Source organism: Aotus nancymaae, unplaced genomic scaffold, assembly GCF_030222135.1.
Source record: "Aotus nancymaae isolate 86718 unplaced genomic scaffold, 86718_ANA_hifiasm-v0.15.2.pri h1tg000015l_1, whole genome shotgun sequence".
Lineage (NCBI taxonomy): Eukaryota > Metazoa > Chordata > Mammalia > Primates > Aotidae > Aotus > Aotus nancymaae.
In genome coordinates, this window is record NW_026988427.1 from 10,676,739 (window position 1) to 10,702,216 (window position 25,478).

General features: G+C 61.0%; 1 protein-coding gene across 2 annotated transcripts in view; it reads right to left on the reverse strand.

Moving 5' to 3' along the window:
• Positions 1–1,377: 1,377 nt before the first annotated feature.
• FLT4 (fms related receptor tyrosine kinase 4) overlaps positions 1,378–25,478 on the reverse strand; it is a 42,022-nt gene continuing 17,921 nt past the window's right edge. The window contains exons 4-30 of one of the 2 annotated variants that reach the window (XM_021676306.2): positions 25,265–25,377; positions 24,982–25,144; positions 24,730–24,869; positions 24,406–24,574; positions 23,998–24,115; positions 21,146–21,300; positions 20,895–21,057; positions 19,303–19,435; positions 18,093–18,201; positions 16,932–17,288; positions 16,526–16,672; positions 16,299–16,430; positions 16,038–16,144; positions 15,603–15,738; positions 15,080–15,184; positions 14,661–14,774; positions 14,397–14,485; positions 14,118–14,268; positions 13,559–13,653; positions 13,026–13,148; positions 11,826–11,937; positions 10,474–10,573; positions 9,970–10,075; positions 8,926–9,074; positions 7,804–7,924; positions 6,880–6,965; positions 1,378–3,180 (exon numbers count right to left, since the gene is read on the reverse strand). In XM_021676306.2, the coding sequence (XP_021531981.2) occupies positions 2,985–3,180; positions 6,880–6,965; positions 7,804–7,924; positions 8,926–9,074; positions 9,970–10,075; positions 10,474–10,573; positions 11,826–11,937; positions 13,026–13,148; positions 13,559–13,653; positions 14,118–14,268; positions 14,397–14,485; positions 14,661–14,774; positions 15,080–15,184; positions 15,603–15,738; positions 16,038–16,144; positions 16,299–16,430; positions 16,526–16,672; positions 16,932–17,288; positions 18,093–18,201; positions 19,303–19,435; positions 20,895–21,057; positions 21,146–21,300; positions 23,998–24,115; positions 24,406–24,574; positions 24,730–24,869; positions 24,982–25,144; positions 25,265–25,377 (3,689 nt within the window). In that variant the 3' untranslated portion in view covers positions 1,378–2,984. The other variant, XM_064376633.1, reaches the window with a different exon arrangement.

Genomic DNA, 25,478 nt, shown 5'->3' on the forward strand with positions numbered 1-25,478 from the left:
CTGCGCCCGTCTACTCTGTGCCCCTCTCCCGGCGCCCCTCTACTCTGCGCCCCTCTACTCTGTGCCCCTCTCCCGGCGCCCCTCTACTCTGTGCCCCTCTCCCGGCGCCCCTCTACTCTGTGCCCCTCTCCCGGCGCCCCTCTACTCTGCGCCTCTCTACTCTGTGCCCCTCTCCCGGCGCCCCTCTACTCTGCGCCCCGCTCCCGGCGCCCCTCTACTCTGTGCCCCTCTCCCGGCGCCCCTCTACTCTGCGCCTCTCTACTCTGTGCCCCTCTCCCGGCGCCCCTCTACTCTGTGCCCCTCTCCCGGCGCCCCTCTACTCTGCGCCCGTCTACTCTGTGCCCCTCTCCCGGCGCCCCTCTACTCTGCGCCCCTCTACTCTGTGCCCCTCTCCCGGCGCCCCTCTACTCTGTGCCCCTCTCCCGGCGCCCCTCTACTCTGCGCCTCTCTACTCTGTGCCCCTCTCCCGGCGCCCCTCTACTCTGCGCCCCGCTCCCGGCGCCCCTCTACTCTGTGCCCCTCTCCCGGCGCCCCTCTACTCTGTGCCCCTCTCCCGGCGCCCCTCTACTCTGTGCCCCTCTCCCGGCGCCCCTCTACTCTGCGCCCCTCTACTCTGTGCCCCTCTCCCGGCGCCCCTCTACTCTGTGCCCCTCTCCCGGCGCCCCTCTACTCTGCGCCCGTCTACTCTGCGCCCCGCTCCCGGCGCCCCTCTACTCTGTGCCCCTCTCCCGGCGCCCCTCTACTCTGCGCCCGTCTACTCTGCGCCCCGCTCCCGGCGCCCCTCTACTCTGTGCCCCTCTCCCGGCGCCCCTCTACTCTGTGCCCCTCTCCCGGCGCCCCTCTACTCTGTGCCCCTCTCCCGGCGCCCCTCTACTCTGTGCCCCTCTACTCTGCGCCCCGCTCCCGGCGCCCCTCTACTCTGCGCCTCTCTACTCTGTGCCCCTCTCCCGGCGCCCCTCTACTCTGTGCCCCTCTCCCGGCGCCCCTCCGCGCCTGGCGCCCTACGTGGACCCGCGGGGGTCCGGACATCTGCGCAGGGCGGCGCGCGGTCAACCGTGGGAACGGAGGCGGCCTCGCGCTGGGCTGGGCTCCGGGGCTCGGGCAACTTGTGTCTGGGCGGGCGGCGCCGCAGGGCCGCGGTGCTCTATGGACACTGCCGGCCTCAGGGAACGCGTCTGCAGCGGCTCGGAAGCCGGGCGGCTGGGAACGGAGCGGGTCTTCGGCGTCCCGCGCCCGCTCCCTGGAAACCATGCCCCTTTGCCGCGGCTCCTGGGAGCGGAGCCGCCTCCTCGGGCTTCCTGGGGCTGATGGGACGCGGAGGAATGTTAAACTCAAAATGTCACGAGACGCTGGAACTTAGAGTCCATTCAGAATAACTCCAAGACTGGCATCAGATTTATTATTATCTCTTGTTAAATATTTTCGATCTTTTCTGAGAACGTGGCCTACAAGGGCGCAGTAGTAGGTTTGCTTCCCGGTACATGCTTGGGCGGGTAGTGAAGAGAAGGAAGGAGAGGTGCGCACCGGGCCGGGCTCACATGCCAGTCCCACGTCGGGCGACGTGCAGAGAAAGGGGGAGGTCACGGGGACCACGAGGATGACGTCATACGTGCACTCAACGTTTCCCGGAGTAACGCGCACGGTGTGGGGGGAAGGGGCGGACGAGCAAACCTCTGCTCGCTGCGCGGCGCCTGTCCTGCAAGCGTCTTGTGGGGTGGGCTTGGAGGGTCGGGGTGGTGTCAGTCTCCGTGGTTCTAACGGGGACGAGGGTCTCTCTGGGTGGGCAGTGTGAGCTGGGATGGGGTCCTGAGCAGAATGGCCCCAGCCTTCAGGGGAGCTCGCTGCTGCTCCCCCGGAAGGGTGCCATGACCAGCCAGGGTGATGTCAGGCACAGGCCAGGAGAAGGCCAAAGCAGAGCCTCGAGAACGTCCACTGAGTGCGGGGTGGCACCGGGCAATGCTGGGTGGTCCTTTGTGCCAGCCCCAAGCCTTCCCGTGTGGATCCCATGGTGCTCACCTCTCGGGAGCTGGTTCATAGCTTGGGAGGGGCCGCAGGTGGCAGATCCAGGTTCTGAAGGGAGGAACCAGACCAGCAGCTCCAGACCCGGGTTCCTGGGAGTCTGGGCCAGGTGGGCAGAGCGGGAGGCCTTCTCCAGAGGCGGTGTCTGCCCTGCTGGCCCCGACCTGGGGCAGGGGCAAGAGTCATCTAGATTCAGGACGACTGTCCCTGGGCACCTTCCAGGCTGAATTTGGAAAGCAAATTCTTCACAGCAGCTAAAACAGTCTTGGAAGTTCTGTTGAGAAAGACCTGCTAAATGGCTCTCAACACCCAGGCCCAGGTGTGTGGGCGGCCTCTCTGTTGCGGGTTAGTCATATAGGCGGCCGCCTGGGGGGGGGGGGCTAATTAGCTGTTTGGTCAGGCCCTCCCTTGTTTTTCTGAGATGGAAACATGGCCCCTCCTTCCAACTGTGCAGGGGTGGGTGAGGCCAGCCAGCCCCAGGGGTAAGAGCAGCTGGTGCATGTGGAGGATGGGGCATTTGGGAGACATCGCTCCAGTCTGCCTTGACCTCCATCACTGTGTGACTGCCAGACCTACAGATTCCTCATCAGAAAATAGGGACCAGGCCACCACGCACTGTGATGAAAGGAGGTCATCAAAGAGACATTCCCATGGAAGTGCTAGCCCCAGGACCAGCACCTGTGGACACTGAACTAAATGACATCTGAATCTGAGGGGGAGGGGCTGGAGTGGCTGGAGGGTGGCCCTGGACAGGCGTGGTGACAGAATTCCGGGAGCCTTAGGCCTGGAGTTCTGCTCTTCCTAGCTGGGAAGCCTGCAGAGAGGGAAGAGGACACTCCCGTGCGGCCAGAGTGAAACCAGACGAGTTCCCAACCTGCCTCCAGCCCTCTGCCCACCCCACCGGGCCTGAACCCAAGTGCTGGGGCCCAGGGGCAGCACAGAGCAGGGGCCTTGTCCAGTGCTGCTTAGTAGCTGTTGTCTGTGAAGAAGGGCACGTGGGCAGACGGGGAGCAGGGGTCCTCGCTTGGCTCCAACAGCTCCCCATACTCGCTGTTGTAAAACACCTGGCCTCCTCGGGCCCCCCGGTCAGGCCGCCGCCTCCTCCCTTGGGAGTCAGGGTGTGCCCTGGTCACATCCACATTCTGGCCAGGTCCTTTACAACTGCCAAGACAGGGAAGGTGGTGTTAGTAAGAAAAGAAGTCCGGGCGCGGTGGTGCATGCCTGTAATCCCCGTGCTTTGGGAGCCCGAGGCAGGTGGATCGCTTGAGGCCAGGAGTTAGAGACCAGCCCTGGCAACATGGCGAAACCAAGTCTCTTCAAAAAATACAAAAATTAGCCAGGTGTGGTGGTGCATGCTGTGGTCCCAGCTAAGTGAAAGAACTGCTTGAGCCCACGAGGTGGAGGCTGCAGTGAGCCAAGATTGTGCCACTGAAAAACACGCACAAAACAAGGAGGGACTGGACCCCTGTAAGGGTCTTATGGGAACCACCAAGGACATAGCGGAGCATAAGACACGCTCAGACTTCGAAAAACACACACAGACTGGACTCGAACAGCAAAGCTGATTGATGTGACTCAGCACTCACTGGAGCTTTGTCCCTGGCCTGGACACGACTGCGAAGAATGTCCAACTTCATCCTCTAGCCCACCTCTACGGCCTTGCCCATCTCAGCGAATGGCACCAACATCCCCTCGGCTGCTCAAGCCAAGCACCCTGGGGTTCTCCCTGCTTCCTGCTTGCCCTCACTCTCCTTATCCCATCCGTCCAGAAGTCCTGTCCATTCTAACTCCAGAACACATCCGCACATCTCCATTCCTGCCCCTCCTGCGGAGCCAGCTGCGTCCCTGCCAGCTCTGTGACATCCCCCTGCGGACTGCTCTGCTTCCGCCCCGGCCTCCCCGTGGTCCAACCTTCAGGGAGGTCCTTCAAGTTACACTATGTCATTCTCCTGACACATCCTCCAACGGCTTCCCAACACTCCTGAAGGAAATCCAAGCTGCTCAACCCGGCACGGGAGGTGGTTCCTGTCACTGCTCTCCCCTGTGCGTGCCCCATCATGCACCACCCTCGGTGCTCACTTTCTTTGCATTTTTTGAAGATGTTGATTTATTGTTTGGTGCTTTGCATGGTGCTATTGAAAACTCCTGATCATAAGTTTAAAATATTAGTTCTCTTTTTTTTAAATTAGAGACAGAGTCTTGCTCTGTTCGTCAGGCTGGAGTACAGTGGCGACTGCAGCCTCCATCTCCCGGGTCCAAGCAATTCTCCTGCCTCAGCCTCCCAAGTAGCTGAGATTACAGGCGTGTGCCACCACACCCATCTAATTATTTAAATTACTATTTATAGAGACAGGGTCTCACTCTGTTGCCCAGGCTGGTCTCGAACGCCAGGCCTCAAGTGATCCTCCTGCCTCAGCCTCCCAAGGAGCTGCGATCACAGGTGAGAGCCACTGCCTGGCCAAATTTCTCTTTTCTTTCTTTCCTGAATTTAGTTGGCTCCCATTTGTATCTTCACATTGTCCATTTCTATTCTGAAATTTTGAATTTCAGATTCATGGTGCTGCTGCTTGTTTCATTATATGTGCAATTCATGTTGGAGCATTTTGTTCATTTTCCTGTTTCATTTAAACAATTTTCTACTGGGAAGTTTTAAGTCTAATGTTCGGTTTTAGTCCTATAACTTTGTATGGATAGTGCTTTTTGGGGGGTTCATGATTATTCATGTTGGGATTTCCTACACCAGAAATAGCCACTTATCCTGTGGATGGGATAGGGATTTTGGTGGCATCCTACGATTCTTCACTCAAAGTGCCACATCAAACCTGTATCTTTGGCATCATCTCAAGTTCCTTCGAGTGCATTCTTCCTTCTGAAGGCTCCAATCACGTCCTGTCTCATCCTGCTACCAGGGGCCAGCCAGTCTCTTACCCAGGAGAGCTGGGCCTTCCAATGGCACCATGCAGCCCCGCTGACCGGTCACAAGCCCAGCATTTCCCGATCTCCTTTCACCCACAGATGCAGATGAAAAGCCACATCTACAGGGCGTGGTCTCTGGCATCCTAAGTGGCCACTGAAGGCACTGGATGATGCGACCCAGGAGTGAGGAGGAGGTCACCCCCCGTGGGATGAGGCTGACCAGAGGCTAACAGGAGACAGCGAAGGACCAGGCAGACAGATTCCTCCTTCTTCCCCTCACAGACCCCCCGCCATGGAACAGTCTCTCCTTGCACCTGTTTGGAGAGCGTTCTGTACGCCAAGCAAATGCACTGGCCAGTGACCTGTGGCACCTCTTCGTGGCTCGTGATGAACAGAGGGCAAAGAACAGCGCCCTCTGCTGCCGCTATAGGGAGGTGCAGTTTCTCAGATGAACAAATCCATCACGTGTGCTCATCTGTCTTCTGGATACTATCCTGCTTCCTTAGGACCCTTCTCTTCTGGAATTTTCTTCTTCCTCCACCACTAAGCATCTGAGAGGCTGCACTCCCTTCTGGCTTGCTGCACTTTCAGAAGCAAGACGGCTGCCCAGTGCCTTGGACTTGACAGGGAACTTTGCTGTCCTCACAGCCCCGTCTCCTCCATCACCCCCGGTCTGTGTCGCCGCAGCCCCAAGGACCTTGTCACGCTCTCCTCTCACGGGACGGCCCTCATCTGACTCTGACGCAGGTTCAGCCGTGCTGGTCCTGGTGTTGAGTTTCCAACTCATGCTTACACGGAGTCTGTCTCCTGGGAGAGCCACAGGCATGGGCTGAGTGGCCTTCTTTGATCTCAAGGAGCTGTGCTGTTTTCCAAGGTGTGCAGAGGCTTGAATTAAAGTAGCAGTCACCCTCTGCTATACCTGTTACTTAATTACCTTGTTTTTTGAATGTCAAAATGCTGTTTGGTAAAGAAAAATTAGCCCAAAACTATTTCCATAAATGTAACCACCATGAATTTTTCAAAACCAGGTACTAACAGGAGTCACCTGATGAGCCAGGCATGGTGACTGGCGCCTGTAATCCCAGTACTCTGGGAGGCTGACGCGGGCAGATCACTTGAAGCCAGGAGTTCAAGACCAACCTGGCCAACGTGGTGAAATCCAGTCTCTACTAAGAATATAAAAATTAGCTGGGCATGGTGGGACACGTCTATAATCCCAGCTACTCAGGAGACTGAGGCAAGAGAATCGCTTGAACCTGGGAGGCAGAGGTTGCGGTGAGCTGAGATCACGCCACTGCACTCCAGCCTGGGTGACAGAGTAAGACCCTGTCTCAAAAATAAATAAATAAATAAATAAGTGAATCTTTTAAGTAGACACTAAAGTCTTCGTTTAATCTATACCCCTAAAAGTTTCAGTGTTCAAGTTGGCCAAAACTTTTCTCCCTTGGCTATCATGCTGAGCAAATGGAGTTCACTTTCTATCCAGGTCACCCTCTGGACAGGCATACGTGCGTATTTATTTCTCTGTTGCCATAAGATATCCCAGCCAGTTCAGATGACAGTATCTACCTGGCTTCTATGGCTACTGGATGAAGTTCAGGGGTTTTGGGGCTGGGGCACCCTACCCCGCCTAGAGAAGGGTGTGCGTGCCCAGGGCATGGTGGGTTACGTGTGGTGTCAGAAAGACGCAGCACCTGAGCTCTGTCAGATGACAGGGAGGTGTCGGGACCAGCACCCAGGTGCTCAGCATGTGACGAGGGGGGGCTCCTGTGGTGCTGGGTGAGAAGGGGTGTCTCAGAGCTGCTCACCTTGAACATACGAAAAGGTCATAGGGAGCCATGAAAGGTTCCAGGAAGAGGGCTAGGCCCATCCAGGCCCCAGCCTTCCTCCTCCAGGGGAGGGCAGTGCCCACGCTGCAGAGCAGGAGGCTCACGAAGCCCTTACCTGAAGCCGCTTTCTTGTCTATGCCTGCTCTCGATCTGCTCAAACTCCTCTGAGGCCAGCACCATCCCACTGTCCGTCTGGTTGTCCTGTGTGGAGGACAAGCCAGGCTTTGGGTCCTGCCTGAGGCCCTCCTGCAGGGCAGCCACCGCCAGCCAAGATATGCAGCATGACCTTGTGCCACTGCTGACCTAACACCTGTCCCCGGGAAACTGAGCTGGAAACGAGGCATCCATTCCATCCCAGGGTGAGGGTCACATGCCTCTGCCATGGAGGGAGACACTGAGATCAGGGGGCTGTGGCTGGCCCGTGGGAACTCCATGGTGTCTGAGCGTGTGCTCAGGGCGTGGTGGAGCTCTGGAAGAACCAGGGAGAGGGCCCAGAACCTGGCAGCTCATACTTCAAAAAAATGATCAGCTGCCTCCTGGTTTGAGGGGCTTTGTTACCCTTTGACTGTGGCTTGGCGTGGTTTTTATTTTGAATCACACGAGAGGGGAACTGTAATCTTTTCAGAGTCCCCCAGCATCTCCAAGTGGCCCTGGAGGCAGGAATCCAGATGCCTGTGCTCTGGCCAAGAGCTCGTAAGGGGCCCTTCTGCCCAGCGCTCACTGACCAGGCCCAGGGCCCCTGACCCTGATACCAAGGAGCAGCTGTCCTTCCACTGGGGTTTCTTCGCTGCTGAGGAGGGGAGGCCTTGGGTGGGGGTGATGAGGGCATAGGACAGACAGCAGCGATGACACGTGGCATCGCAGGAGGGCCCGAATGTGCCCAAGGCTCTCCCTGGACTTGCACTTTCGAGGGACAGTCTTCTCTGTTAAAGAGCTGCAACTGGATTCTGCCGCCTGCTTAGGAACTCTTGGTGCTGCCTCCCCTGAGGCGGCCCCGGTCCTGACCCGAGAGCACCGCCCCACCCTTCCTGTGAAGTACCACAGAGGCTTTGAAGGTCGTTGGGGTCATGGGGAATTCTTCAAATGTCTTCATCCTGGAGGAACCATGGGTCTGAGTCCCTCTGGCCAGGCACCCGGGAAAGGACACACAGTTGTAATACCTGTGGGGAGAAGTCAGAAGGTGCTAAGGAATGCAACCTTCCTCGAAGCTCTGTCCACTGTCCCTGTGGCCCCTCTTCCCCTGGGAAGGACCCCCAGCCTGGGGCAGGAGTACCGGGGCCTGGATCTGAGTGCTGGCGGGGGTCCTCGTCCTCCTCGGGCCTGGCCTCAGACGTCTGCCCCGCAGCCCCAGCAGCAGGGCCTGGGTGAGCACCCCCACCCTGGGCCATGCTTCCTCCCGAGTCCACTGCTGAGCTCTGCGATGGGAAGTGAGGGGATACCCAGCCCGGTGTGGCATGGAGCTCCTCAGAGCATGGGCCACCCTGGGCCAGGAGGACGGCCCTGGGGCTACGAGCCGCCGACTGCCCTGCCCCTACACGTGTGCACTAAGGCATGTGTTGCAAGGTTGGTGGAAGGAGCCTGGCCAAATCCAGCCCACTGTTCTTGTCCCCACAGGCCCGGCCCTGTCCTGTGCTGGGGCAGAGGGACAGGACACAGAGCCTGCATCTCAGCAAGGGTTCTGTCAATGTGGCGGCACAGCGTCCTGAGTGTGAACCGCCGGGGATAGGAGAGCCTGGGCAGAGTTCTGGGAATTAGGCTGCGTTCTCTTCCTGACCATGCCTCAGTGGGAGGCCTTCCCTGCTCCCAAGGACTCTGAGGACTCACCCCCAGACTCATCAGTGATTTAGCTCCTGGGAGGAATCTGGGCCCTGGGCCCAAACGCAGTCCACTGCACCTCTCCCTGTGAGAAAATGTGCCCTTGATGTTGGGGTGAGGGGACACCGGTGAGTGGACAGAAGGGACTCAGAACAGCATGTGGCCAGGTCACATGGCCTTGGAGGGGCCCTGCAGTGGGTCGTTTAAAGTCACTCTGCGCTCTGAGTTGGTGCACACTTGTCTCTGAAGTCGCATGGTTCGCTTTTCCCCGATGGCGCAGAGGATAAAATGCACCCTGTCCACACGGCTTTCTCCCGCCCCATTCCCGGACCGGAGGACAGCTGACCTGGCAGCCAGGCTGTGGTGCTGCAGGCTTGGCGGGCTGTCCTCAGCGTCAGCCTTGGTGATATGTAGGGCCGTGGTGGATGCCTGCGAGAAGCTGCCCTCTTCTGAGCTCTGAGAACCTCGAGGGGCCACGTGGGCCTCCTCCTCTTCCTGGCGGGAACAGGAGAGGCAGCCGGGCCAGGAACCACCAGGTACTGCCCTCAGCTCTCGCCCCTGCACTCGGGACTGCTTGGGCTCCTGACCCCTGAAATATGGTCCTAACAGGCCATGCTGGCACGTGAGCACTCCAAGGAGGAAACGAGCACATGCCAGGAGCCAGCACACTTCAGCCATCAAGGCAGGGGAGGGGCCACGGCAGCAGACTGCTGGCTGTGCCAGCTTCTCTAAATTCTCCAAACAGCCCTTCCAGGTACCTCATTTATGGATGAGGCAGGTGGGGCATGCCAGAGCTCAGCTGGATCCTCCTTCCTCCAGTCCCTGGCTGAGCCTGCAGCCTCAGGAACTAGGGCCAGCACTTCCCACCTTCTTCTTTGGATGGAACCAGACTCAAAGCACCCATCCCAGTCCCTAAGGTCTGGGCAACAGGCCGCTCCCTGGTCCCTCCTCCAGGCCCCACCTTGAGTTGGGTCACAAGCTGGCTCCATCCCCCACCCTGGAGGAGCACCAGGTGGGGAGGGAGATGTCAGGACACACAGGTCAAGGTCCATGTGCTCAGTGAAGTCGGGGACAGAAAAGGCACCAGGTGAAGGAATGCCTCATGATGATGCCAGGGAGACAGGGCTCCCTCGAAGGCTAGTGAGGACCAGCCTGGGATTCCCCTTGTGCAGGGACAGGCTCTGACCATCCACACAGCATCTGGAGCAGACACCGTGGGTATGGAGTGGGTGTGTGCTCAATAGAAAGACGCGAGGGTGTGGAAAGGAGGTGTGGGTAGGGGCCCAGGACCACACACCGTAGCCTAGCAGCTGAGAGGTGGGCAGAGCCCAGAGGGGAAGCCGGGGCCAGGGACACAGGGCAGGGGCCAAAGGGTGGGGAAGGGGCTCACTTGCAGGCCCCCGCCCTGGAGCAGGTCCCCCAGAATCTCCACCAGCTCCGAGAATGCAGGTCTCGCCTTGGGGTCTCCAGACCAGCAGCTCAGCATGACGCGGCGTCTGCAGGGGTCAAGCGGGCTGCTGGACTGCGTGCACCCCACCCCACCCCTGCACCTTCAGCTCCCCAGCCTTCCTGGACCCTCCCACCCACTCTGCCCTCCTCCTGACACACGCCCCACCTTTGTCCACCTGTCCTGGCTCTCCAGTCAAGTGTGAGTGCAGCGTCCCCTCCCGGTGATGCTTTCCCTGAGCACGTGGCTCTGTCTGTCCCTACAGCGCCCGGCCTCCCGCTTGGTGCCCGTCGCAGTTATGCTACAGACTACCCGTGTGCCTTGAGGGTGGTGTCCAGGCCTGTCCTGCTGGCCCTGGCCTCCGTGATGCTGCCTTCTTATGGCCACAACCCCCACAGCCCCCAGGCTTGCTGCCCCTAACACCTGCAGGGCTACAGGGAGGCTCACATGGCGGGAGTGGCCAGCTCTGGGGCCCTCATCCTCGTGCCGTCTCTCAGCTGCTGGCAGAACTCCTCATTGATCTGCACCCCAGGGTATGGGGAGGCCCCTGACAAGGAGAAGAGGAGTTGGGTGGGGAGCAAGCCACCTGCTGCTCAGCCCAGCGCCCCAAGTCACCCCGTCCTGTTCCTTCCCCCAACCCCGTGGTGGGGTGGAGACGGCTCACCCGACTATCTGGGGGCCTGGGCAAGTCACCGCCCTCCCAGCTCTAGTTCTTCATTTGGTCAAGCTGCCTGCTTGCTAGGGTTGCCAAGAGCACCCGCACGTTGGCGACACGGTAGACATCATGGCTCCTGGATCATCAGCGGCGGGGGAGCCGCCTGCGGTCAGTTTCAACAAAGCCTCTCTTGCCTCTCACTGCTCCTCCTGATGCTCCCCCTGTCCTGGACTGCTGCACTCGCTCCCTGGGCCCTCGGGCTTACCCAGGCTCCCACGCCTCCTGTACTCGGCCTGGACTGCTGCACTCGCTCCCTGGGCCCTCGGGCTTACCCAGGCTCCCACGCCTCCTGTACTCGGCCTGGACTGCTGCACTCGCTCCCTGGGCCCTCGGGCTTACCCAGGCTCCCACGCCTCCTGTACTCGGCCTGGACTGCTGCACTCGCTCCCTGGGCCCTCGGGCTTACCCAGGCTCCCACGCCTCCTGTACTCGGCCTGGACTGCTGCACTCGCTCCCCGGGCCCTCGGGCTTACCCAGGCTCCCACGCCTCCTGTACTCGGCCTGGACTGCTGCACTCGCTCCCTGGGCCCTCGGGCTTACCCAGGCTCCCACGCCTCCTGTACTCGGCCTGGACTGCTGCACTCGCTCCCCGGGCCCTCGGGCTTACCCAGGCTCCCACGCCTCCTGTACTCTGCCTGCTCCTTTAGCTTCCATAGCAGCATGTATCACTGTTGCCACGTGGTGACATTTTAACTTATTCAGGATCATTGCCCTATCCCGGCCTGGGGACTTCATCATGTTGGCAGTGGGGCCTGAGTTCCCACGTGGGACTCCCGTAGTAGGCATGCCCGCTGACCGAGCCCTGAGGTCCCTCTGGGACTCACATGCACGGGCTCAGCCCTGGCACACGCTTCAGCTTGCACTCCCCCCAAGAGGGTGGCCCACGTTGGAGGCAAAGTCCTCTTGGAGGTTGGGCCAAGCTGGGGAGGAGCGGGGTCTCTTGGTGGCCCACAAACCACCTGCTTCAGAATGATCCAGCACACACCTCCATGTGCCCAGTCCCTTGCTCCAGGAGGGCTGGTCGTGTAACCTGCAGCCGGCGACCTCGCCTCCTCTCCCCACCAGCACCCCATCCTGCACTCACCCAGAGAGAAGATCTCCCAGAGCAGCACCCCGAAGGACCACACGTCACTCTGCGTGGTGTACACCTTGTCAAAGATGCTTTCGGGGGCCATCCACTTCAGGGGCAGCCGGGCCTGGGCAGGTGGAGGGAAGAATGTCCCGCATGGATGGGAAGAGAGGGCCGAGGCCAGGAGCTCTGGCACCCCCTTTACAGGGCCCTCTGCCTGGATTGAAGGTGTCTCCCTGCTTCTGTTCTCCTGGGTCTGTCTGGGCCCCTCTCTTCTCCCGAGCTCTCTGGGGAGGGGTATCGGAGGAGACGGCATGCCTTCTTCCAGCCCTAGACCCTCAGCCCAGCCTCTGATAAAACTCATCCCTGCATACCCTCACCGTCTCCCCTGACAGGCACGCTCTATCCACTCACTGTCCCCACCCTAGAAGCCCAGCCATCACTCCTGACACCTTCCTCCTGGGCTCCTGAGGCATCTCTGCCACTGGCTGTCTCTCTCCTCCTCATGGCCTCCAACCTGGGAGCCCAGATGGCCAGGGCCCTTCTGGACTGGCCTCTATCTCCACCCCAGGACCCCCACTCCCTTCTCTTCCCAGTTTATGCCATCAGGGTGATTTCTGTAAATGCACACCTGACCCTTCTCTCCAACCAATGGCCACACTGGGCTGGATGGCCCATCATGCCCAGGCCCTGGGCCTGTGCTGCTCCCCACCCCCTTGACACTCTTCCTGCCTCTCCCAGGGGCAGAACCCTAACCCGCCCTGGGGGCTCATCCAGGCATCTGCTACCCTGCCTCATCTCCACTCAGAGACACACTCCGCCTCCTGAGTTCCACGTACTGCACCAAGCTGGTCCATCTCCAGGACAGGCGCCACACAACGCCTTGCACACACAGGCCCCACAGGGCAGGCCCTGGGAGTCAGGGCCCACTGCACAGACCAAGGCATTGGGCAAAGTGCAAGTTCCAGTTAGAGGACTGGGCCCCACTTGTCAACTCCCGTCTCTACTTCTTTGCCTCAGGATGTCTAAATATGGGGGGGTCCTAGGGTCCCCTGGGAAAAGGGAGTGAGTGCCCCAGCAGCGGGGCAGGTGGATGGCCAACCGGGGAGGTCACGCCACCCTGCACCGGCACTCCCTCTCCTGGACAGGCAGTCTGTGGTAGCACTCCCTTGCCTAGTGGGCCCCACATGCCCTCTCCTGGATGGCCGCACTCACACTGCCCTTGCGGACGTAGTCAGGGTCTTTGTAGATGTCCCGGGCAAGGCCAAAGTCACAGATCTTTACCACGTCGCTTTCTGACAGCAGAATGTTCCGAGCAGCCAGGTCTCTGTGGATGCACTGGGGTGCAGGAAGGTGGAAGGAGGGCTGTCAGTGCAGGCCCCTGGGGTAAAAGCCACAGCTGAAGTTCCAGGGTGCCCAAGCAGTGGGGACTCGTGGGGTGCCCTGCCTGAACTATGCTCCTTTGAGGAAAGATTTCTGTCCCTCTCTGGGACTCATCACGGAGAGGGCTTGTGGAATTGTGGGGACAGCATAGAAAGTTGTAGAATCAGACAGACTCTGCCGCTGAGCAGCCAAGAGGCCTTGGGAGGTCAACTCCATGCTTGGGGCAGAGTTTCCGCCTCTACAAAGTCAGAGAGACACTAACGGACCACAGAGCCTTTGCACGGTGAAGTCAGAACCAAGCACATCTTGGCAACTGGTGGGGTTGCACCCTTTTCTCCTCTTAAGGGCCTTCCAGGGAAGCTCACCTTTCGGGAAGCCAGGAACTCCATCCCTCTGGCCACCTGGAAGCTGTAACAGACAAGGTCTTCCATGGTCAGCGGGCTCAGCCACAGGTCCTCGGCTGCACAGTGGAGCAAGGTGGGCTCAGGAGGCGCCTCCTCCGTGGCCTCCATCTACCCAGCCCCAGGAAACGATTCTTTGCCCAACCCTGACTGCGTCCCTGCCACAGCTAACAAGCGTGTCAGCCCCTCTCCTGCCCCTCAGCCTCTGGGACACCCACGTCCTACTCCCAGAGCAATAAATCCTGTTGTCTGTCGGGGCTTGGCACCTGCTGCTTGGCCCTGGACTGCCTGCCTGGTCTGCAGGGCAATTTCCTATTCATCCTGTAATGATCAAGCCAATCATAAAACACTGGCATGGAAATCGTCCCCAGAGTGTCTTCCCTTCCTAAGGCAGAACCCATTCCACACTCCCCCATGAAAGCTCCCACCGAGGGCCCCAGGCTGGGTTATCCTAGGGTGCCTGATCATGGGATATAACCGGGCTTGTCAGGCACTGGGAAAGGGGAAGAAGCCAGGCTCTAACCTTCTCGGTCTGGAGAAGCCCGCCCTGCTCCGCCCTTGCCCGTTAGGAACCGTGCAAGGAGGGCCCCGTCGCTGCTCCCTGGCCTCCTCCGATCCGCCCTGGCGCCCTCCACCATGGCGCGGAAGCGTCTGCGCTGCTCAGGGGACTTCTCCTGCGGATGCATGAAGCTAGTTCGACGGCGCCCCGTCGTCCACGGCAGAGGCGCCTCCATTCCTCCGCCGCCCGCGGCGCCCCGCAGGCTTAGGAGCAGAGCTCGCGCCCCGGCGGCCGCCCACTCACTGCATAGGCGCTGAAGGTCTCCCGCTTGGCGCGCAGGAAGTTGGAGAGGTTGCCGTACTTGCAGTACTCCACGATCACCATGAGGGGGCCTGCGGCGGGACGGGGCAGGGGCCGCGCGCTCGGGACACTGCGCGCACCGAAGGCACGCCCCGCCCTCGCCCCCGCGCCCACGCGCGCCTCCCAGTCCCGGCCCTGCGCCCCTCCCTCCCGGAGCGCCCAGCCCCACCAGGCCTCGCCGTCCGCACGGGCCGCCCCGCTCCGTACCGTTGGGCTTGGTGCACGCCCCCAGGAGGTTGACCACGTTGAGGTGGTTGCCGATGTGAATTAGGATCTTGAGCTCCGACATCAGCGCACGGTGCTCGCTGGCTGTGGCGCCCTCTGGAGGAGACACAGGCCTGACGTCCGCCCCAATCCCGGGACGTCCCCGTCCCCTGCCACTGGCTGCTTAGCTAAGGCGCAGTCAGCGCTTCTGGGAGGGGAGGGGTGCCCAGGACATCCTGCTGGTCCCACGGAGGCAGGGGTTAAGGTGGGGGCTTGGCTCTGACTCCCGCAGCCTCCCTGTAGAACCTTGGATGAGACTGGCTTCCGGCCCGTTTTCCCTCCTGAATCGCCGTCCCACCGGCCCACCCGGAGCTGCTGCTCCTCGCCAGCTAGGCTGCCTCTTCCGCCCGCTGACCCCACACCTTTCAGCATTTTCACGGCCACGGTGTCACAGCTGCTGCCCTTGTTGATGCCGAAAGCGGAGGCTTCCACCACCTTCCCGAAGGCGCCGTGGCCGAGCACTCTCCCTGTAGGGGCAGGGAGCCAGCTGCAGGTGAGCTGTATGGGGTGAGGGTAGAGAAAGGTGGGCGGCAGGGGCGCCCCGTCCAGAGGTCCAAGAGGACAGGCTCGGCAGCAGGAGGAACGTGGGGAGCCTCTCTGCCAAACAGGAAGAGCGTGGGAGCCACAGCGGGAAGAGAGGGAGAGAGGAGGACAGGAAGCCGACCATCCTCTTGAGCAGGTGCGACAGATCCACCTTGCTCAGGGTGGCAGCAGGTGACCTCGGGGAGCCTAGGAACCGGGAAGCTTGGCTAAGGTTCTGGGTACCCAGGCCCAGAGGGACAGGTCAGGCCAGGCGGGCCTTCCTGGCACAAGTTCTGAGAACGGAGGGGTTCAGGCACTCCAGCCTGCAGCAGGTGGGTGGGGAAGGCTGGGTGCTGGCCTCACCCAGGTGCAGCCGTTCTCGGGGAAACTCCCACTGGCTGGCGTCGTAGGACAGGTATTCACATTGCTCCTCCAGAGGCACTTCCCCGGGATCCATGATGATGGACAGGTAGCCGGTTTTGATGTCTGCGTGGGCCGGCTGCGGGGCAGGACAGGGAGGAGTGGGGCAGCTTATTGATTCCGCCACACCACTGTGGCTTGGGCAGAACTTTGCCCAAGACAGATGGCATTTCCTGCTGGGCTCTCAGTCAAGGAGGGGGCAGAGTAAGAGGTGGACAACCTCTGCGGGGATGGAGCCCAGGGTGAAGGACTGGGAGGCTTCCCAGGAGACAAGGCTGCCAGGTGAACTGGGCTGGCACCTTGTTCTTTATTTTAAGGGTGGCTAGTGGGGGGAAGGCCTGACAGAGACCCTATCAGGAGCAGGGAAGGGGCACTCACCCTCCTCATGTTACAGAAGATGAGGAGGAGGAGGACCCAGAAGAAGACAGCGATGACCCCAGTACCAACAAGGATCACGATCTCCATGTTGCCTTTATCCTCGGAGCCTGCGTGGGCAGAAGGGGGCTGGCGTGTGTGTGTGGAAGAGGGTGCACCTGCAGGCAGTTCCCCTTCTGGTGGGCACGACTTGCCCGAGGTGGCCACAAGAAGGCGCTAATTGGGGGCGGGAAGGGGGTTGAGAGGTGCAGGCTGAGGCCAGACCTTCCACGGCCACACTGGCTGAGGAGTTGACACAGCCCTTGGCGTTGCACACGCTGCACAGATAGCGTCCCGCGTCCTCCTCGCGCACGCGCTGGATGCTCAGCTTCTGGTTGGAGTCCGCCAAGTCGACTCCTGCAGGGGTGGGGTGGAGGGGGGGTCCACCTGGGTTTGGGGTCCTTGGCGTCGCGGGCCTCTGGACCGCCCTTCGCCTGGGCCACCCTCCCTACCAGACTTTTCCTCCAGCGGCCTCTCGTCTTTGTACCACATAATGCTGGGCACGTGCGCTCCGGCCACCAAGCACTGCATCTCCAGGGAGTCACTCACGTTCACCAGGAGGTCAGTCAAGTTCTGTGTGAGTCGAGGGGCTTCCAGGGCTGGGGGCAGGGGTGGAGAGGGAGCTAAGTGGAGCTGCACTTAGCAGGAGGGCCCTCTCTGGTCTGGAAGCAGAGGTGGGGAAGGATCCCTGGAAGCCCGACTAAGGGTTTGTGTGAGGGGCAGGAGGCAGATAGTCAGGAGAGGGTGTTCCCGCAGACCAGGGCTGCGAATGGACCTCCCAGGGGCGCGCTCTGCCTCGGCAAAGTCGCAGGCAGTCACAGCCAGAAGGGCGCACAGTCCTCCCCGCGGCGGCCTCACCCTGCACCGACAGGTACTTCTTCTGGCAGTGCTTGTCGTGGTTGCGCCGGTCCTGCACCTCGCACACATAGTGGCCCTCATGCTCGGGCGCCACGCGGGGGATGCTCAGGTTGAGCGTGGCATGGCCTGGCGCCACCTCCTCCAGGCTGGCGGCCAGGGGCGTGGCGAACAGGTGCAGGTTCTTGCAGTCGAGCAGCAGCGGGTTCCCGTGCGCGTCGTGCAGCGTGGACAGGTTGAGGCGGTACCAGCGCAGATGCTCGTACTTGTAGCTGTCGGCTTGGCAGCTCAGGAGCACCGGCTGGCCCTCTAGCAGCTCCTCGGATGGCTTGGATTCGATGCTGAAGCCGTCGGGGATGGCTGTGAAGGGAGGAGGAAGCCTGGTGACATTGCTCACCCATCCACCTGCTGCGGTGGGCCCTCTGAGTCAGTCCTGGGGTCTCCTCCTGCCTCCCTCCTTCTCTTTCTCTCTTGTAGGAGCCCTAGCTGGACTGCTTGCCCCCACCCCTCCCAGAAACCCAGGTCATCTAGAGTTCCTCGTCACCACTCAGTGGGACTTCAGTCCTCATTCTCTCTTGAAGCTTGCCACATCCCACCCCGTGCTCAGCTTGAAACAATGTCTGCACTGGCTTTTGCCATGCGCCCATTTTCCTTTGTCTCTGATCACTTCTGGTCAGGCTCCTGTGGCCTCCCCAGCCACCAGGTGTTCTCTTGGGCTCCATCTCTCTGCTGGCACCCTGACCTACATTCTGGGACCCAGTGATGTCTGCTCCTGGGCTCAGCTCTCCTGAGGTCACCAGCACATTTGATAATCTGAGTAAACCACAGACCTTCTCCCCAGGGCAAAATTCACAGGTGAGGCACAAGGTCCCAGGGCTTGGGAAAGCGGGGTTGGGAGTGAGGATAGCTAGGAGGAGCTGCAGTGAGCCAAGGGCAGCCTGGGGCAGGAGCCTCAGGACTGGGGACAGAGAATGCCATTCCATCCCAGTGCACCAGCACCCAGGCCCTATGCGGGTGGCCCTCAAAGCTATTTTTCCTTCCCACAACTGGTGGGCCTTGCATCTCTCTCCTGGGTGCCCCACGGACCCTGGAAACTCAATGAGCCCAAACCTGCCCCCTCCTGACCCTGTACCCAGGCCTGCCCGCCCTGGTCTGGTCACTCACTGGTCACATAGAAGTAGATGAGCCGCTCGTCCTGGCCCACCTTGTTGGAGACCACGCACTTGTACATGGCGGACACATTGGCATTCTGGATCACCAGCTTGCTCACGGTCTAGGGGAGCACAGGCACGGGGATCCATTTCCTGCCCAAGTTCTTCCAACCTGGGCCTTCCCTTTCTGCAAGGAGGTCGCTGTGCCCACGAGTCAGGGGGAAACTGAGGCTTTGGGCTAGAGAAGACTAAAACTCACAGGACCAGGGATGGCGAGGCAGGGAAGAGAAGGCCCCCGGGCAGCAGCGAGAGGCAGCTGCCCGGAGGAGTCAAGGGATAGTGTATGGACTGCTGGCATAGGCTGTGGTGACGTCAGAGGGTAGCCTTTGGCAGGACCAGAGAGACCTCTGGCTGTGGCTGGGCTCAGTCTGGCTATGTTGAGGGGGCACCAGGGTGAGTCCAAGCCAGGCTTAGAATTCAGGCTCTGGTCACAGCAAAGGCCAGTCACTTCTGGATGGGGTCAGGCCCAATCCAGTCGCTGCTTGCTGAGATCCTCATGAGATGCCTCCTCGGCCCAGGCCTGTCCACAGCAGCTCTCCCTAGGCTTGGTGATTGCGAGGGGTGGGGATGGCTCCCAGAAGGACCGAGGCCTCAGGGAGTAGGAAGCCCGAGACACAGCGTAGGAGAGAGGGCCCCAGGCCCTGCTTACCATCCATAGACCCCCCACCCCCACCCCACCCCCAGCCGGGCACTTCCTGTCCAGGACTGGAACAGGAAGAGGCTCTGGAGGTGTGTAGGAAAACAGGAAGTGACCGTAGGAAGTAGGTGCCTTTGTTCAGTACCCCCCTTCTCGGCGTTGCCCCCAGGCCGCGCCAGCCGCTCAGCAGCCCTCTGTGCAGACCTCGTCAGTCTCCAGTCCTGTCCCCTCCTGGCCCTGGAGTCTGTGGGCCGCAGGGGCTCGTGCCTGGCCAGGTGGCCTTGGATCTTAGCTTCCTTGTCTGGGAAGCCGCTGGAGGTCTGCCCTCCATCACAAAGCTGGAGGCTGGCCCTCTGACCTTTCTGCAGGCAGGGTGGCTGAGGCCTGAGGACTGCGGGGAGGCTACTCGCTCTCGGCCGCCCTGCCCAGCACTCTGGAAGCCAGGTGGAAATCAGAGGACAGGAGTGGCCTCTCTCTCCTCCCTTCTCCTTCTCCCCGGGCACTCAGGGACATGGCTGGCCCGTACCTTATTCTTCCCCTCCACAAACTCGGTCCAAGTGTCCAGGCTCTCGATGGGGTTCACGGCGTCCTGCGTGGTCACCTCCTTCCAGTCGCCGCACTGTGGCATGAGGTCTTGCTGCCGCCGCCGCCGCCGCTGGCTGCCGTGACCAGAAGAGGCAAGGGCAGGTCAGGGATACAGGCAGGAAGGGCCACTTGGGGGGGTGGGGTCAAGCCCTCGTCATACTCAGTCACCTTCTCATACTGGCTAGTGGGCGAGGCTGGCCCTCGGGCCTGGATGAAGGAGAAGGGGAGGGGGCCTTGTTTCTGGAGGGCTGCCCCCTGCCCTTCAGGCTCAGGGCCTGGCAACCCATCCTACACAGGCTGCCGACACCACCTTCCTGTGCCCACTGTCCCCCACGCGCATGTGCACGGCTGTCCTGCTTCTCTGTGCTCCTTCCTGCAGAGGCCACCTGGGACCTGCCCACATGGCTGCAGGGGCAGCACAGGCCCATTCTGCCCCAGGAGGCGTCTCTGCCCAGCCTCTCCCTCTCTCCCACTTTGGGAGCTGCTGCCTCCCTATGGGCTGGGTGTGCATCCCCAGCAACCTTGGCCTCCTGCCAGGATTGGGGGGCTGGTCTCAGGGCCCTAAGGGAGGCTCCTGTCTTCCCCTCTGGAGGAGCCAAGCAGGGATGCCCCAAGGGCTCCATCACTTGGCACAGAGCATAAAGGTGGCACACCCAGAGGGAAGGACATTTGGAGGTACTGGCAGTGAGCTGCAGGCCACGTGATCTAGAAGAATACCTATGAACCTTGGACATCTGGGGCTGACACAGGCCACCCTTACTGACCACACCTCAGCCACAGCCTGTGGGGTTGCCCTCATCACCTGCCTAGGTTCCCAGCTCCCACTCCTCCCCAGCTCAACACCGGGATCTCTTGCTAAAAGGCAAACCTGAGCCATGTCTCCACTGTTCAACAGCCTTTGCTGGCTCCCTGGTGCCTTCAAGCCCTGTCTACCTGGGCACCCTCCCCTCATCCCCTGCTTCTCTGTGTCCTGTGATGCCTGTCTGTCCTGCTGGCATCCTGCTCAGTGGAGGGGAACATGGCTCAGCAGGGGGGTGGGTTCTGTTGCTTACAGCTGTGACCCTGGGAAAGCCACCTCCCTTCTCTGACCCTCTTTCCGTCTATAAGTGGGTGATGTGAGTGCTGCACAGATGAGCTGGGGCACGTGAGCATGCGTGGTGTGCCATGGGGCTCAGTGCAACCATCCCAGGGGCTCAGATGACACCCTCGCAGGACCCTGCCCCGCCAGGTGTCCTGCTGGGTGCCCAGAGGCACACGCTTCCGTCTCCCTCCAGATGATGCAGTTACGTGTCCAGAGGTCTTCACTCTTGAGGGAGGTGGGTGGGGGCGGGACCCATCCTGTGTCCAGCCTGACCAGCTGGTGGAGGACTAGTGCAAGGGAGGCTCTGAGCCTCAGTCAGCGAGGCGAGCCCAGGGATTGGCTATAGCTGAAGGTAGGGTTCAAGTTCAGGGCCCTGGGGAGGCATACAGGGAAGGCCTGGGCTGGAAAGGGGGTCCCTGACGGCTGAGGTTGGGGGCTGCTGCTGTACTCACAGACTGCGCTGGGCAAACATCTTGCAGGGTGTCCAGGGCCGCCAGTGCCACTGGACACTGAGAGGCGGGGGCACCCCGTAGGCCGTGCAGGTGAGGGCCTGGCGGCTGTGGCGCGAGTAGATGCTTGGGGAGGAGGCCTCCTTCTCGTGTATGTGGGGGGGCACTGGGGGCACAGCAGATGGCCGGTCAGCTGGCCCCCAAAGCCATGCCACCCACCTGTGTACTCTCCCGTCCCTGGTCCCTGGCCGTACCATTCACCACCAGCTCCAGGCTGATGTTGCACCTCAGGCCAGCAGCGGAGTTCCACAAGGCGAGGGTGTAGATGCCCGTGCTGGCCTCTGTCACCTCCTTGAGCACCAGGGCATGTGGACTGTGGCGCCCAGACACCGCCTTTCCATCCTTGTACCTGGCCAAGGAAGGGTGGTCAGGGCCCATACGAATCCCACCTCAGCCCCCTGCTAGAATACACTGTCAGGAGGAGGTGGGGGCTGGCAGAGTACAGTGGGGATTCGGGGGATACTGGTCTGCAAAGGGACAGCCTAAGTCCCTGGAGATGGTCTCCAGGCCGCATCGGCCAGGTGTGACAACCCTGTCAGGTGGCTGGCTCAGGAGCATCAGTCACTGAGGTGTGCAGTAACACCTCTTGCCTTGCCACAAAGCCTCTGTGGTCTCTCCACAAGTAGCGAGATGACCACGTCACTGCTAGGGCAGCTGCCTTCTCTCTCCCCGCCTGTGGCTGCAGACTTTGGCCAGGCTTGCCCAGCCCAACCCAGGAGGGTCCTGCACACCTCTGGCTCCTCCACCCAGCTCGGCATGGCGTGGAGACCCCGTCAAGCTTCCTTTTTTTTTTTTTTTTTTTATGAATGAGAGGGTCTCATATTGCCCAGCTTGGCCTTGAACGCATAGCCTCGCCTCCTCAAGCGCCAGGACAACTGGCCGGAGCCACCGCGGCTCCCCTCAGCTTCCTTACAGACATTTGAAGGAGTGGAGGTGCAGTCCCTGCAAGCAGTCTGGCTCCTGCTGTGTGTGGGCCCCTCCAGACACATGGGTTTCCTGCTGCCTGCCCCCTGCCCCAACGCCTTGCTCTCACTGCCTGCCTCACCTGGACACTCATTTCTGTAGCCAGGAATCTGCAGGGTTCCCTGCCTCCTTCATTTGGGTGGGGGTGTGCCACCTTCCTGCCTGTTCTATGCCGTGGCCTGGCCCTGCCTTGCTGTGTCTGTTGACCGCCCATCTTCCCCCTGGGCTGGGAGCCCCTCAAGGGAAGGGCTGATTTCTGTAGAGTTGCGGCCAGCTCCCTACACGTCTGCTGCACACATGAGGAAGCAGATGTCTCAGCCCCAGAGGGTATGCTGGGGCTCCCTCAGACACCTGCCTCTGTGCCTGGACTCTGTATGGAGATGCTCCTCCTTCGGACAGGTGCCTACCCTGGTGCTGGGTATGGCAGGCCAGAGAGACACTGCGGTGTGGCCCAGGAGAGGCATGTTCCTCAGGCAGAGACCAGCAGAGAAGGGGATACAGGGACCCATTCTCAACTGGGACACCACAGTGGGGACCACCTGCCTGGCCTGGGGTCACAGCATGAGGCAGGGCATGACAGGGGTGGAACTGAGGTGGTGCCGTCTGTGTGACTGTGGTCCTGAGTCTGCCACTTGCCAGATCTCAGACTCTAGGCAAAACCCCTTCACTGCTCCAGGCCTCAGTGGAGATGACGCACCTTGCAGTTGTCGTGAAGTTAACCCAGACAGTGCCAGCAGCATGCTGCACACACTACGGGTGCTTCGGAACCCACGGACCAGCCTGTCTGTGTTTGCTAGACCATCTACCCCGTCACTGCTCCCTGTCATCTTGTGATGGTGCCATAGGAAGGGTGGGCACTCGAGCCCCTCTTGGAGGCAGGGCTTGGCCAAGTGGGAAGAGGGCCAGATGTGGCAGGTGTGATCCAGTGGAAAGCTGCTCTGAGAGGCAGCTGCCTGAGAATCAGGTCGACTCTGGATGCAACAGAGCTGCCACCTGCCGAAGGCAGGCTCGGTCCTGCTGGCATTGGAGGAAGGGTACAGGGCCCAGGCATCTCCAAGAGCTGCACCTATGAGTGGGGCTCCAGGATCTACCGGAGCCCCAAGGGCTTTGGCACTGACTAGGTGCCTTGGATGGACCCCAAAGTCTGTGCCCTCAGTGGGAGGGTCACACTGGGCTCAGGGCCAGGACACCCTGGACCTTTGCAGGAGACTAGCCCCCAGCTAGTTCAGGGGACCCTGGCTGAGGACACCCTGAGCCTCTGCTTGCCCAGCTCCAGGAAAAGTTGCCCTGTCAGGAGAGAGGTGCCAGGCTGAGAAGGAGGAGGCTCCTGGGCTAGCTGGAAAAGCACAGAGCAGAGACCCCCTCCTGGGGACTTAGGGCTCAGGTAGGAATACCCTTCTCCTTTCCTGGCCCTTGCTTCCTATGCAATGGGGACTCAGACTAGAGTGTGACCGACCATGCATGAGCCATGTGGGCTACTCAGACGGCCTGAGGATGTGTTTGTGGTGGGTGCTGTGTCCCCCAGAACCTGCAGGGAGCAGCCAGCAGAGGCAGAGCCACCCCTGGGCCTTGGCACATCCAGCTTGCCAACTGGGGGTCTGCAGGGGCTCCGGCAGCCTGTGGACCTCCTAGAAGCTCTCTCCGCTCACTGCCATATAGCACAGGCCCAGCCCGGGCAATCTGTCAGTTCCCTGTGGCACCGCCACATCTCTGGACAGGAGGGTCCTGGGAGAGGCAGCCTCGTTGGAAGGAGGCACGGGGAACCCTAAGACATTGCTGCAGGGCAGGCCCTGGAGATTCGGTCCAGCTGTCAGGAGGCAGTTAGGAAAAGCCCCTTGCTGTGCCCACCACACCCACACATAACAGAAGGCCGGTATTGAAACCTTTCACGGTTTGGCAGGAACACAGGTTGACCTTCCATCTGAAATACCGCATTATATGTGGGCTCCTCAGAGAGGCCCCTGCCATGCCCGGACTGCGTGCAGGCCCCGATAGGGAGGACGCTGCGTTTCTTCCCCCATGATCTTTTCTTCCTCTGGGCTTGGCAGGGTAGCAGTGGAGTTGGGGGAGCCAGGGCTGTTACCATTGGAACTCAGGCAGGGGGTACGCTGCCAGCTTCACGGGCAGCTTCACCAGTTCATCTCCTGCCGTGGCCTCCAGAATGGGTCCTTTGAGCCACTCGACGCTGATGAAGGGCTTTTCTGCCAGACAGGAGAAGTCAGTGTAAACTCAGGGCTGGCTGACTCATCACTGACAGACCAGGGATTCCCACCATGGCTCCCGCAGCCCCGGCACCCGGACACCTGCGGACTGGGGCTGGCCATGCCGCCCCGGTGCAGGAGCTGGGCAGCTCCTCTGCTCATGGCCCTCCCTTCCCTCTGGCTGGACTCCCAACTGCTCAAGTGCACCATGACCTCTGGGCCCAGGCCCACATGGCACAAGGACTCTTGTTTCCCAGGCTTGATGGCACCTGACCCACCCCAGGCCATACCATGCACAATGACATCAGTGCTGTCCCGAAATTTCTCGATGCCGTTGTTGGCCTCACACACATACGAGCCCAGGTCGTGCTGGCTGACGTTGTGGATGGTCAGGATGCTGGAGAGCTCTGTGTGGGTCTGCTGGGAGCGTCGTTCGGGCACCCACTTACCCCGCTCTGCCTGCCCGCACCCAGGGAAGCCCCACGTCAGCAGGCGGGCCCCTGCACAGCTACCCCACCAAAGGCGCACCTCCCACCCGGGCCAGCCAGAAGCCTTGGACCCAGACCCTGAGTTTTCTTTGGGTGGAAAACTTGCCCATCAGACTGGGGCCTCACCTGCTTCCCGGGGTAGTCCCAATCGAAAGTGACACCTGAGTCGAACTCAGCCCACACGGTGCAGTTCAGGAGCAGCTTCTCCCCTGCTAGCAGCTCCAGTGACTTCTTGGGGAACAGCTGGATGTCATAGAGCTCGTTGCCTGGTGACACATGAACAGTGACTCCCACGCCCTCACAGGACAGCACCCAATGAGGCCAGCGAGGCAGTGACAGCCCCGTTACTGTGAATGGGGTGCTGGAAGCAGCCCCTACCTGTGATGTGCACGAGGAAGGGGTTGGAAAGGAAGTCCTGGTCCCCCCAGGTGGTCTGGCACTGCAGGTACAGGGCATCACGCAGCAGCTGTGTGGGCACCCGCATGCCCCGCCGGTCGTCCCACACCACCTCCTGCCCGTCTGGCCACAGCACCGAGCTTTGCTGGAGGGACAAGGCCACCATCAGCGCCCAGCTGCCCCCTTGCTCCTGGCCAGACGGGTGGCTGCCTTTCCCAGGGGTGGGCTGGGAGGGCTGGATCCTGGGGTGGGGGTGGGGCCGTACCGAGCGCAGAGTGATGTTGAGGCCGGGGATGGACACCAGACAGGGCACCCACATGGCGTCCTTCTTGTTGACCAGGAGTGTGTCAGCCTTGTTGATGAATGGCTGCTTGAAGTCTATGGAGAAGGAGTGAGGTGTTGGGGAAGGGACGCAGAGGCCAGGCTGGGGCAGGGCTCCACGGGCCTGGGCGGTGCTGGTCCTAAATCGGCTGCTTGCT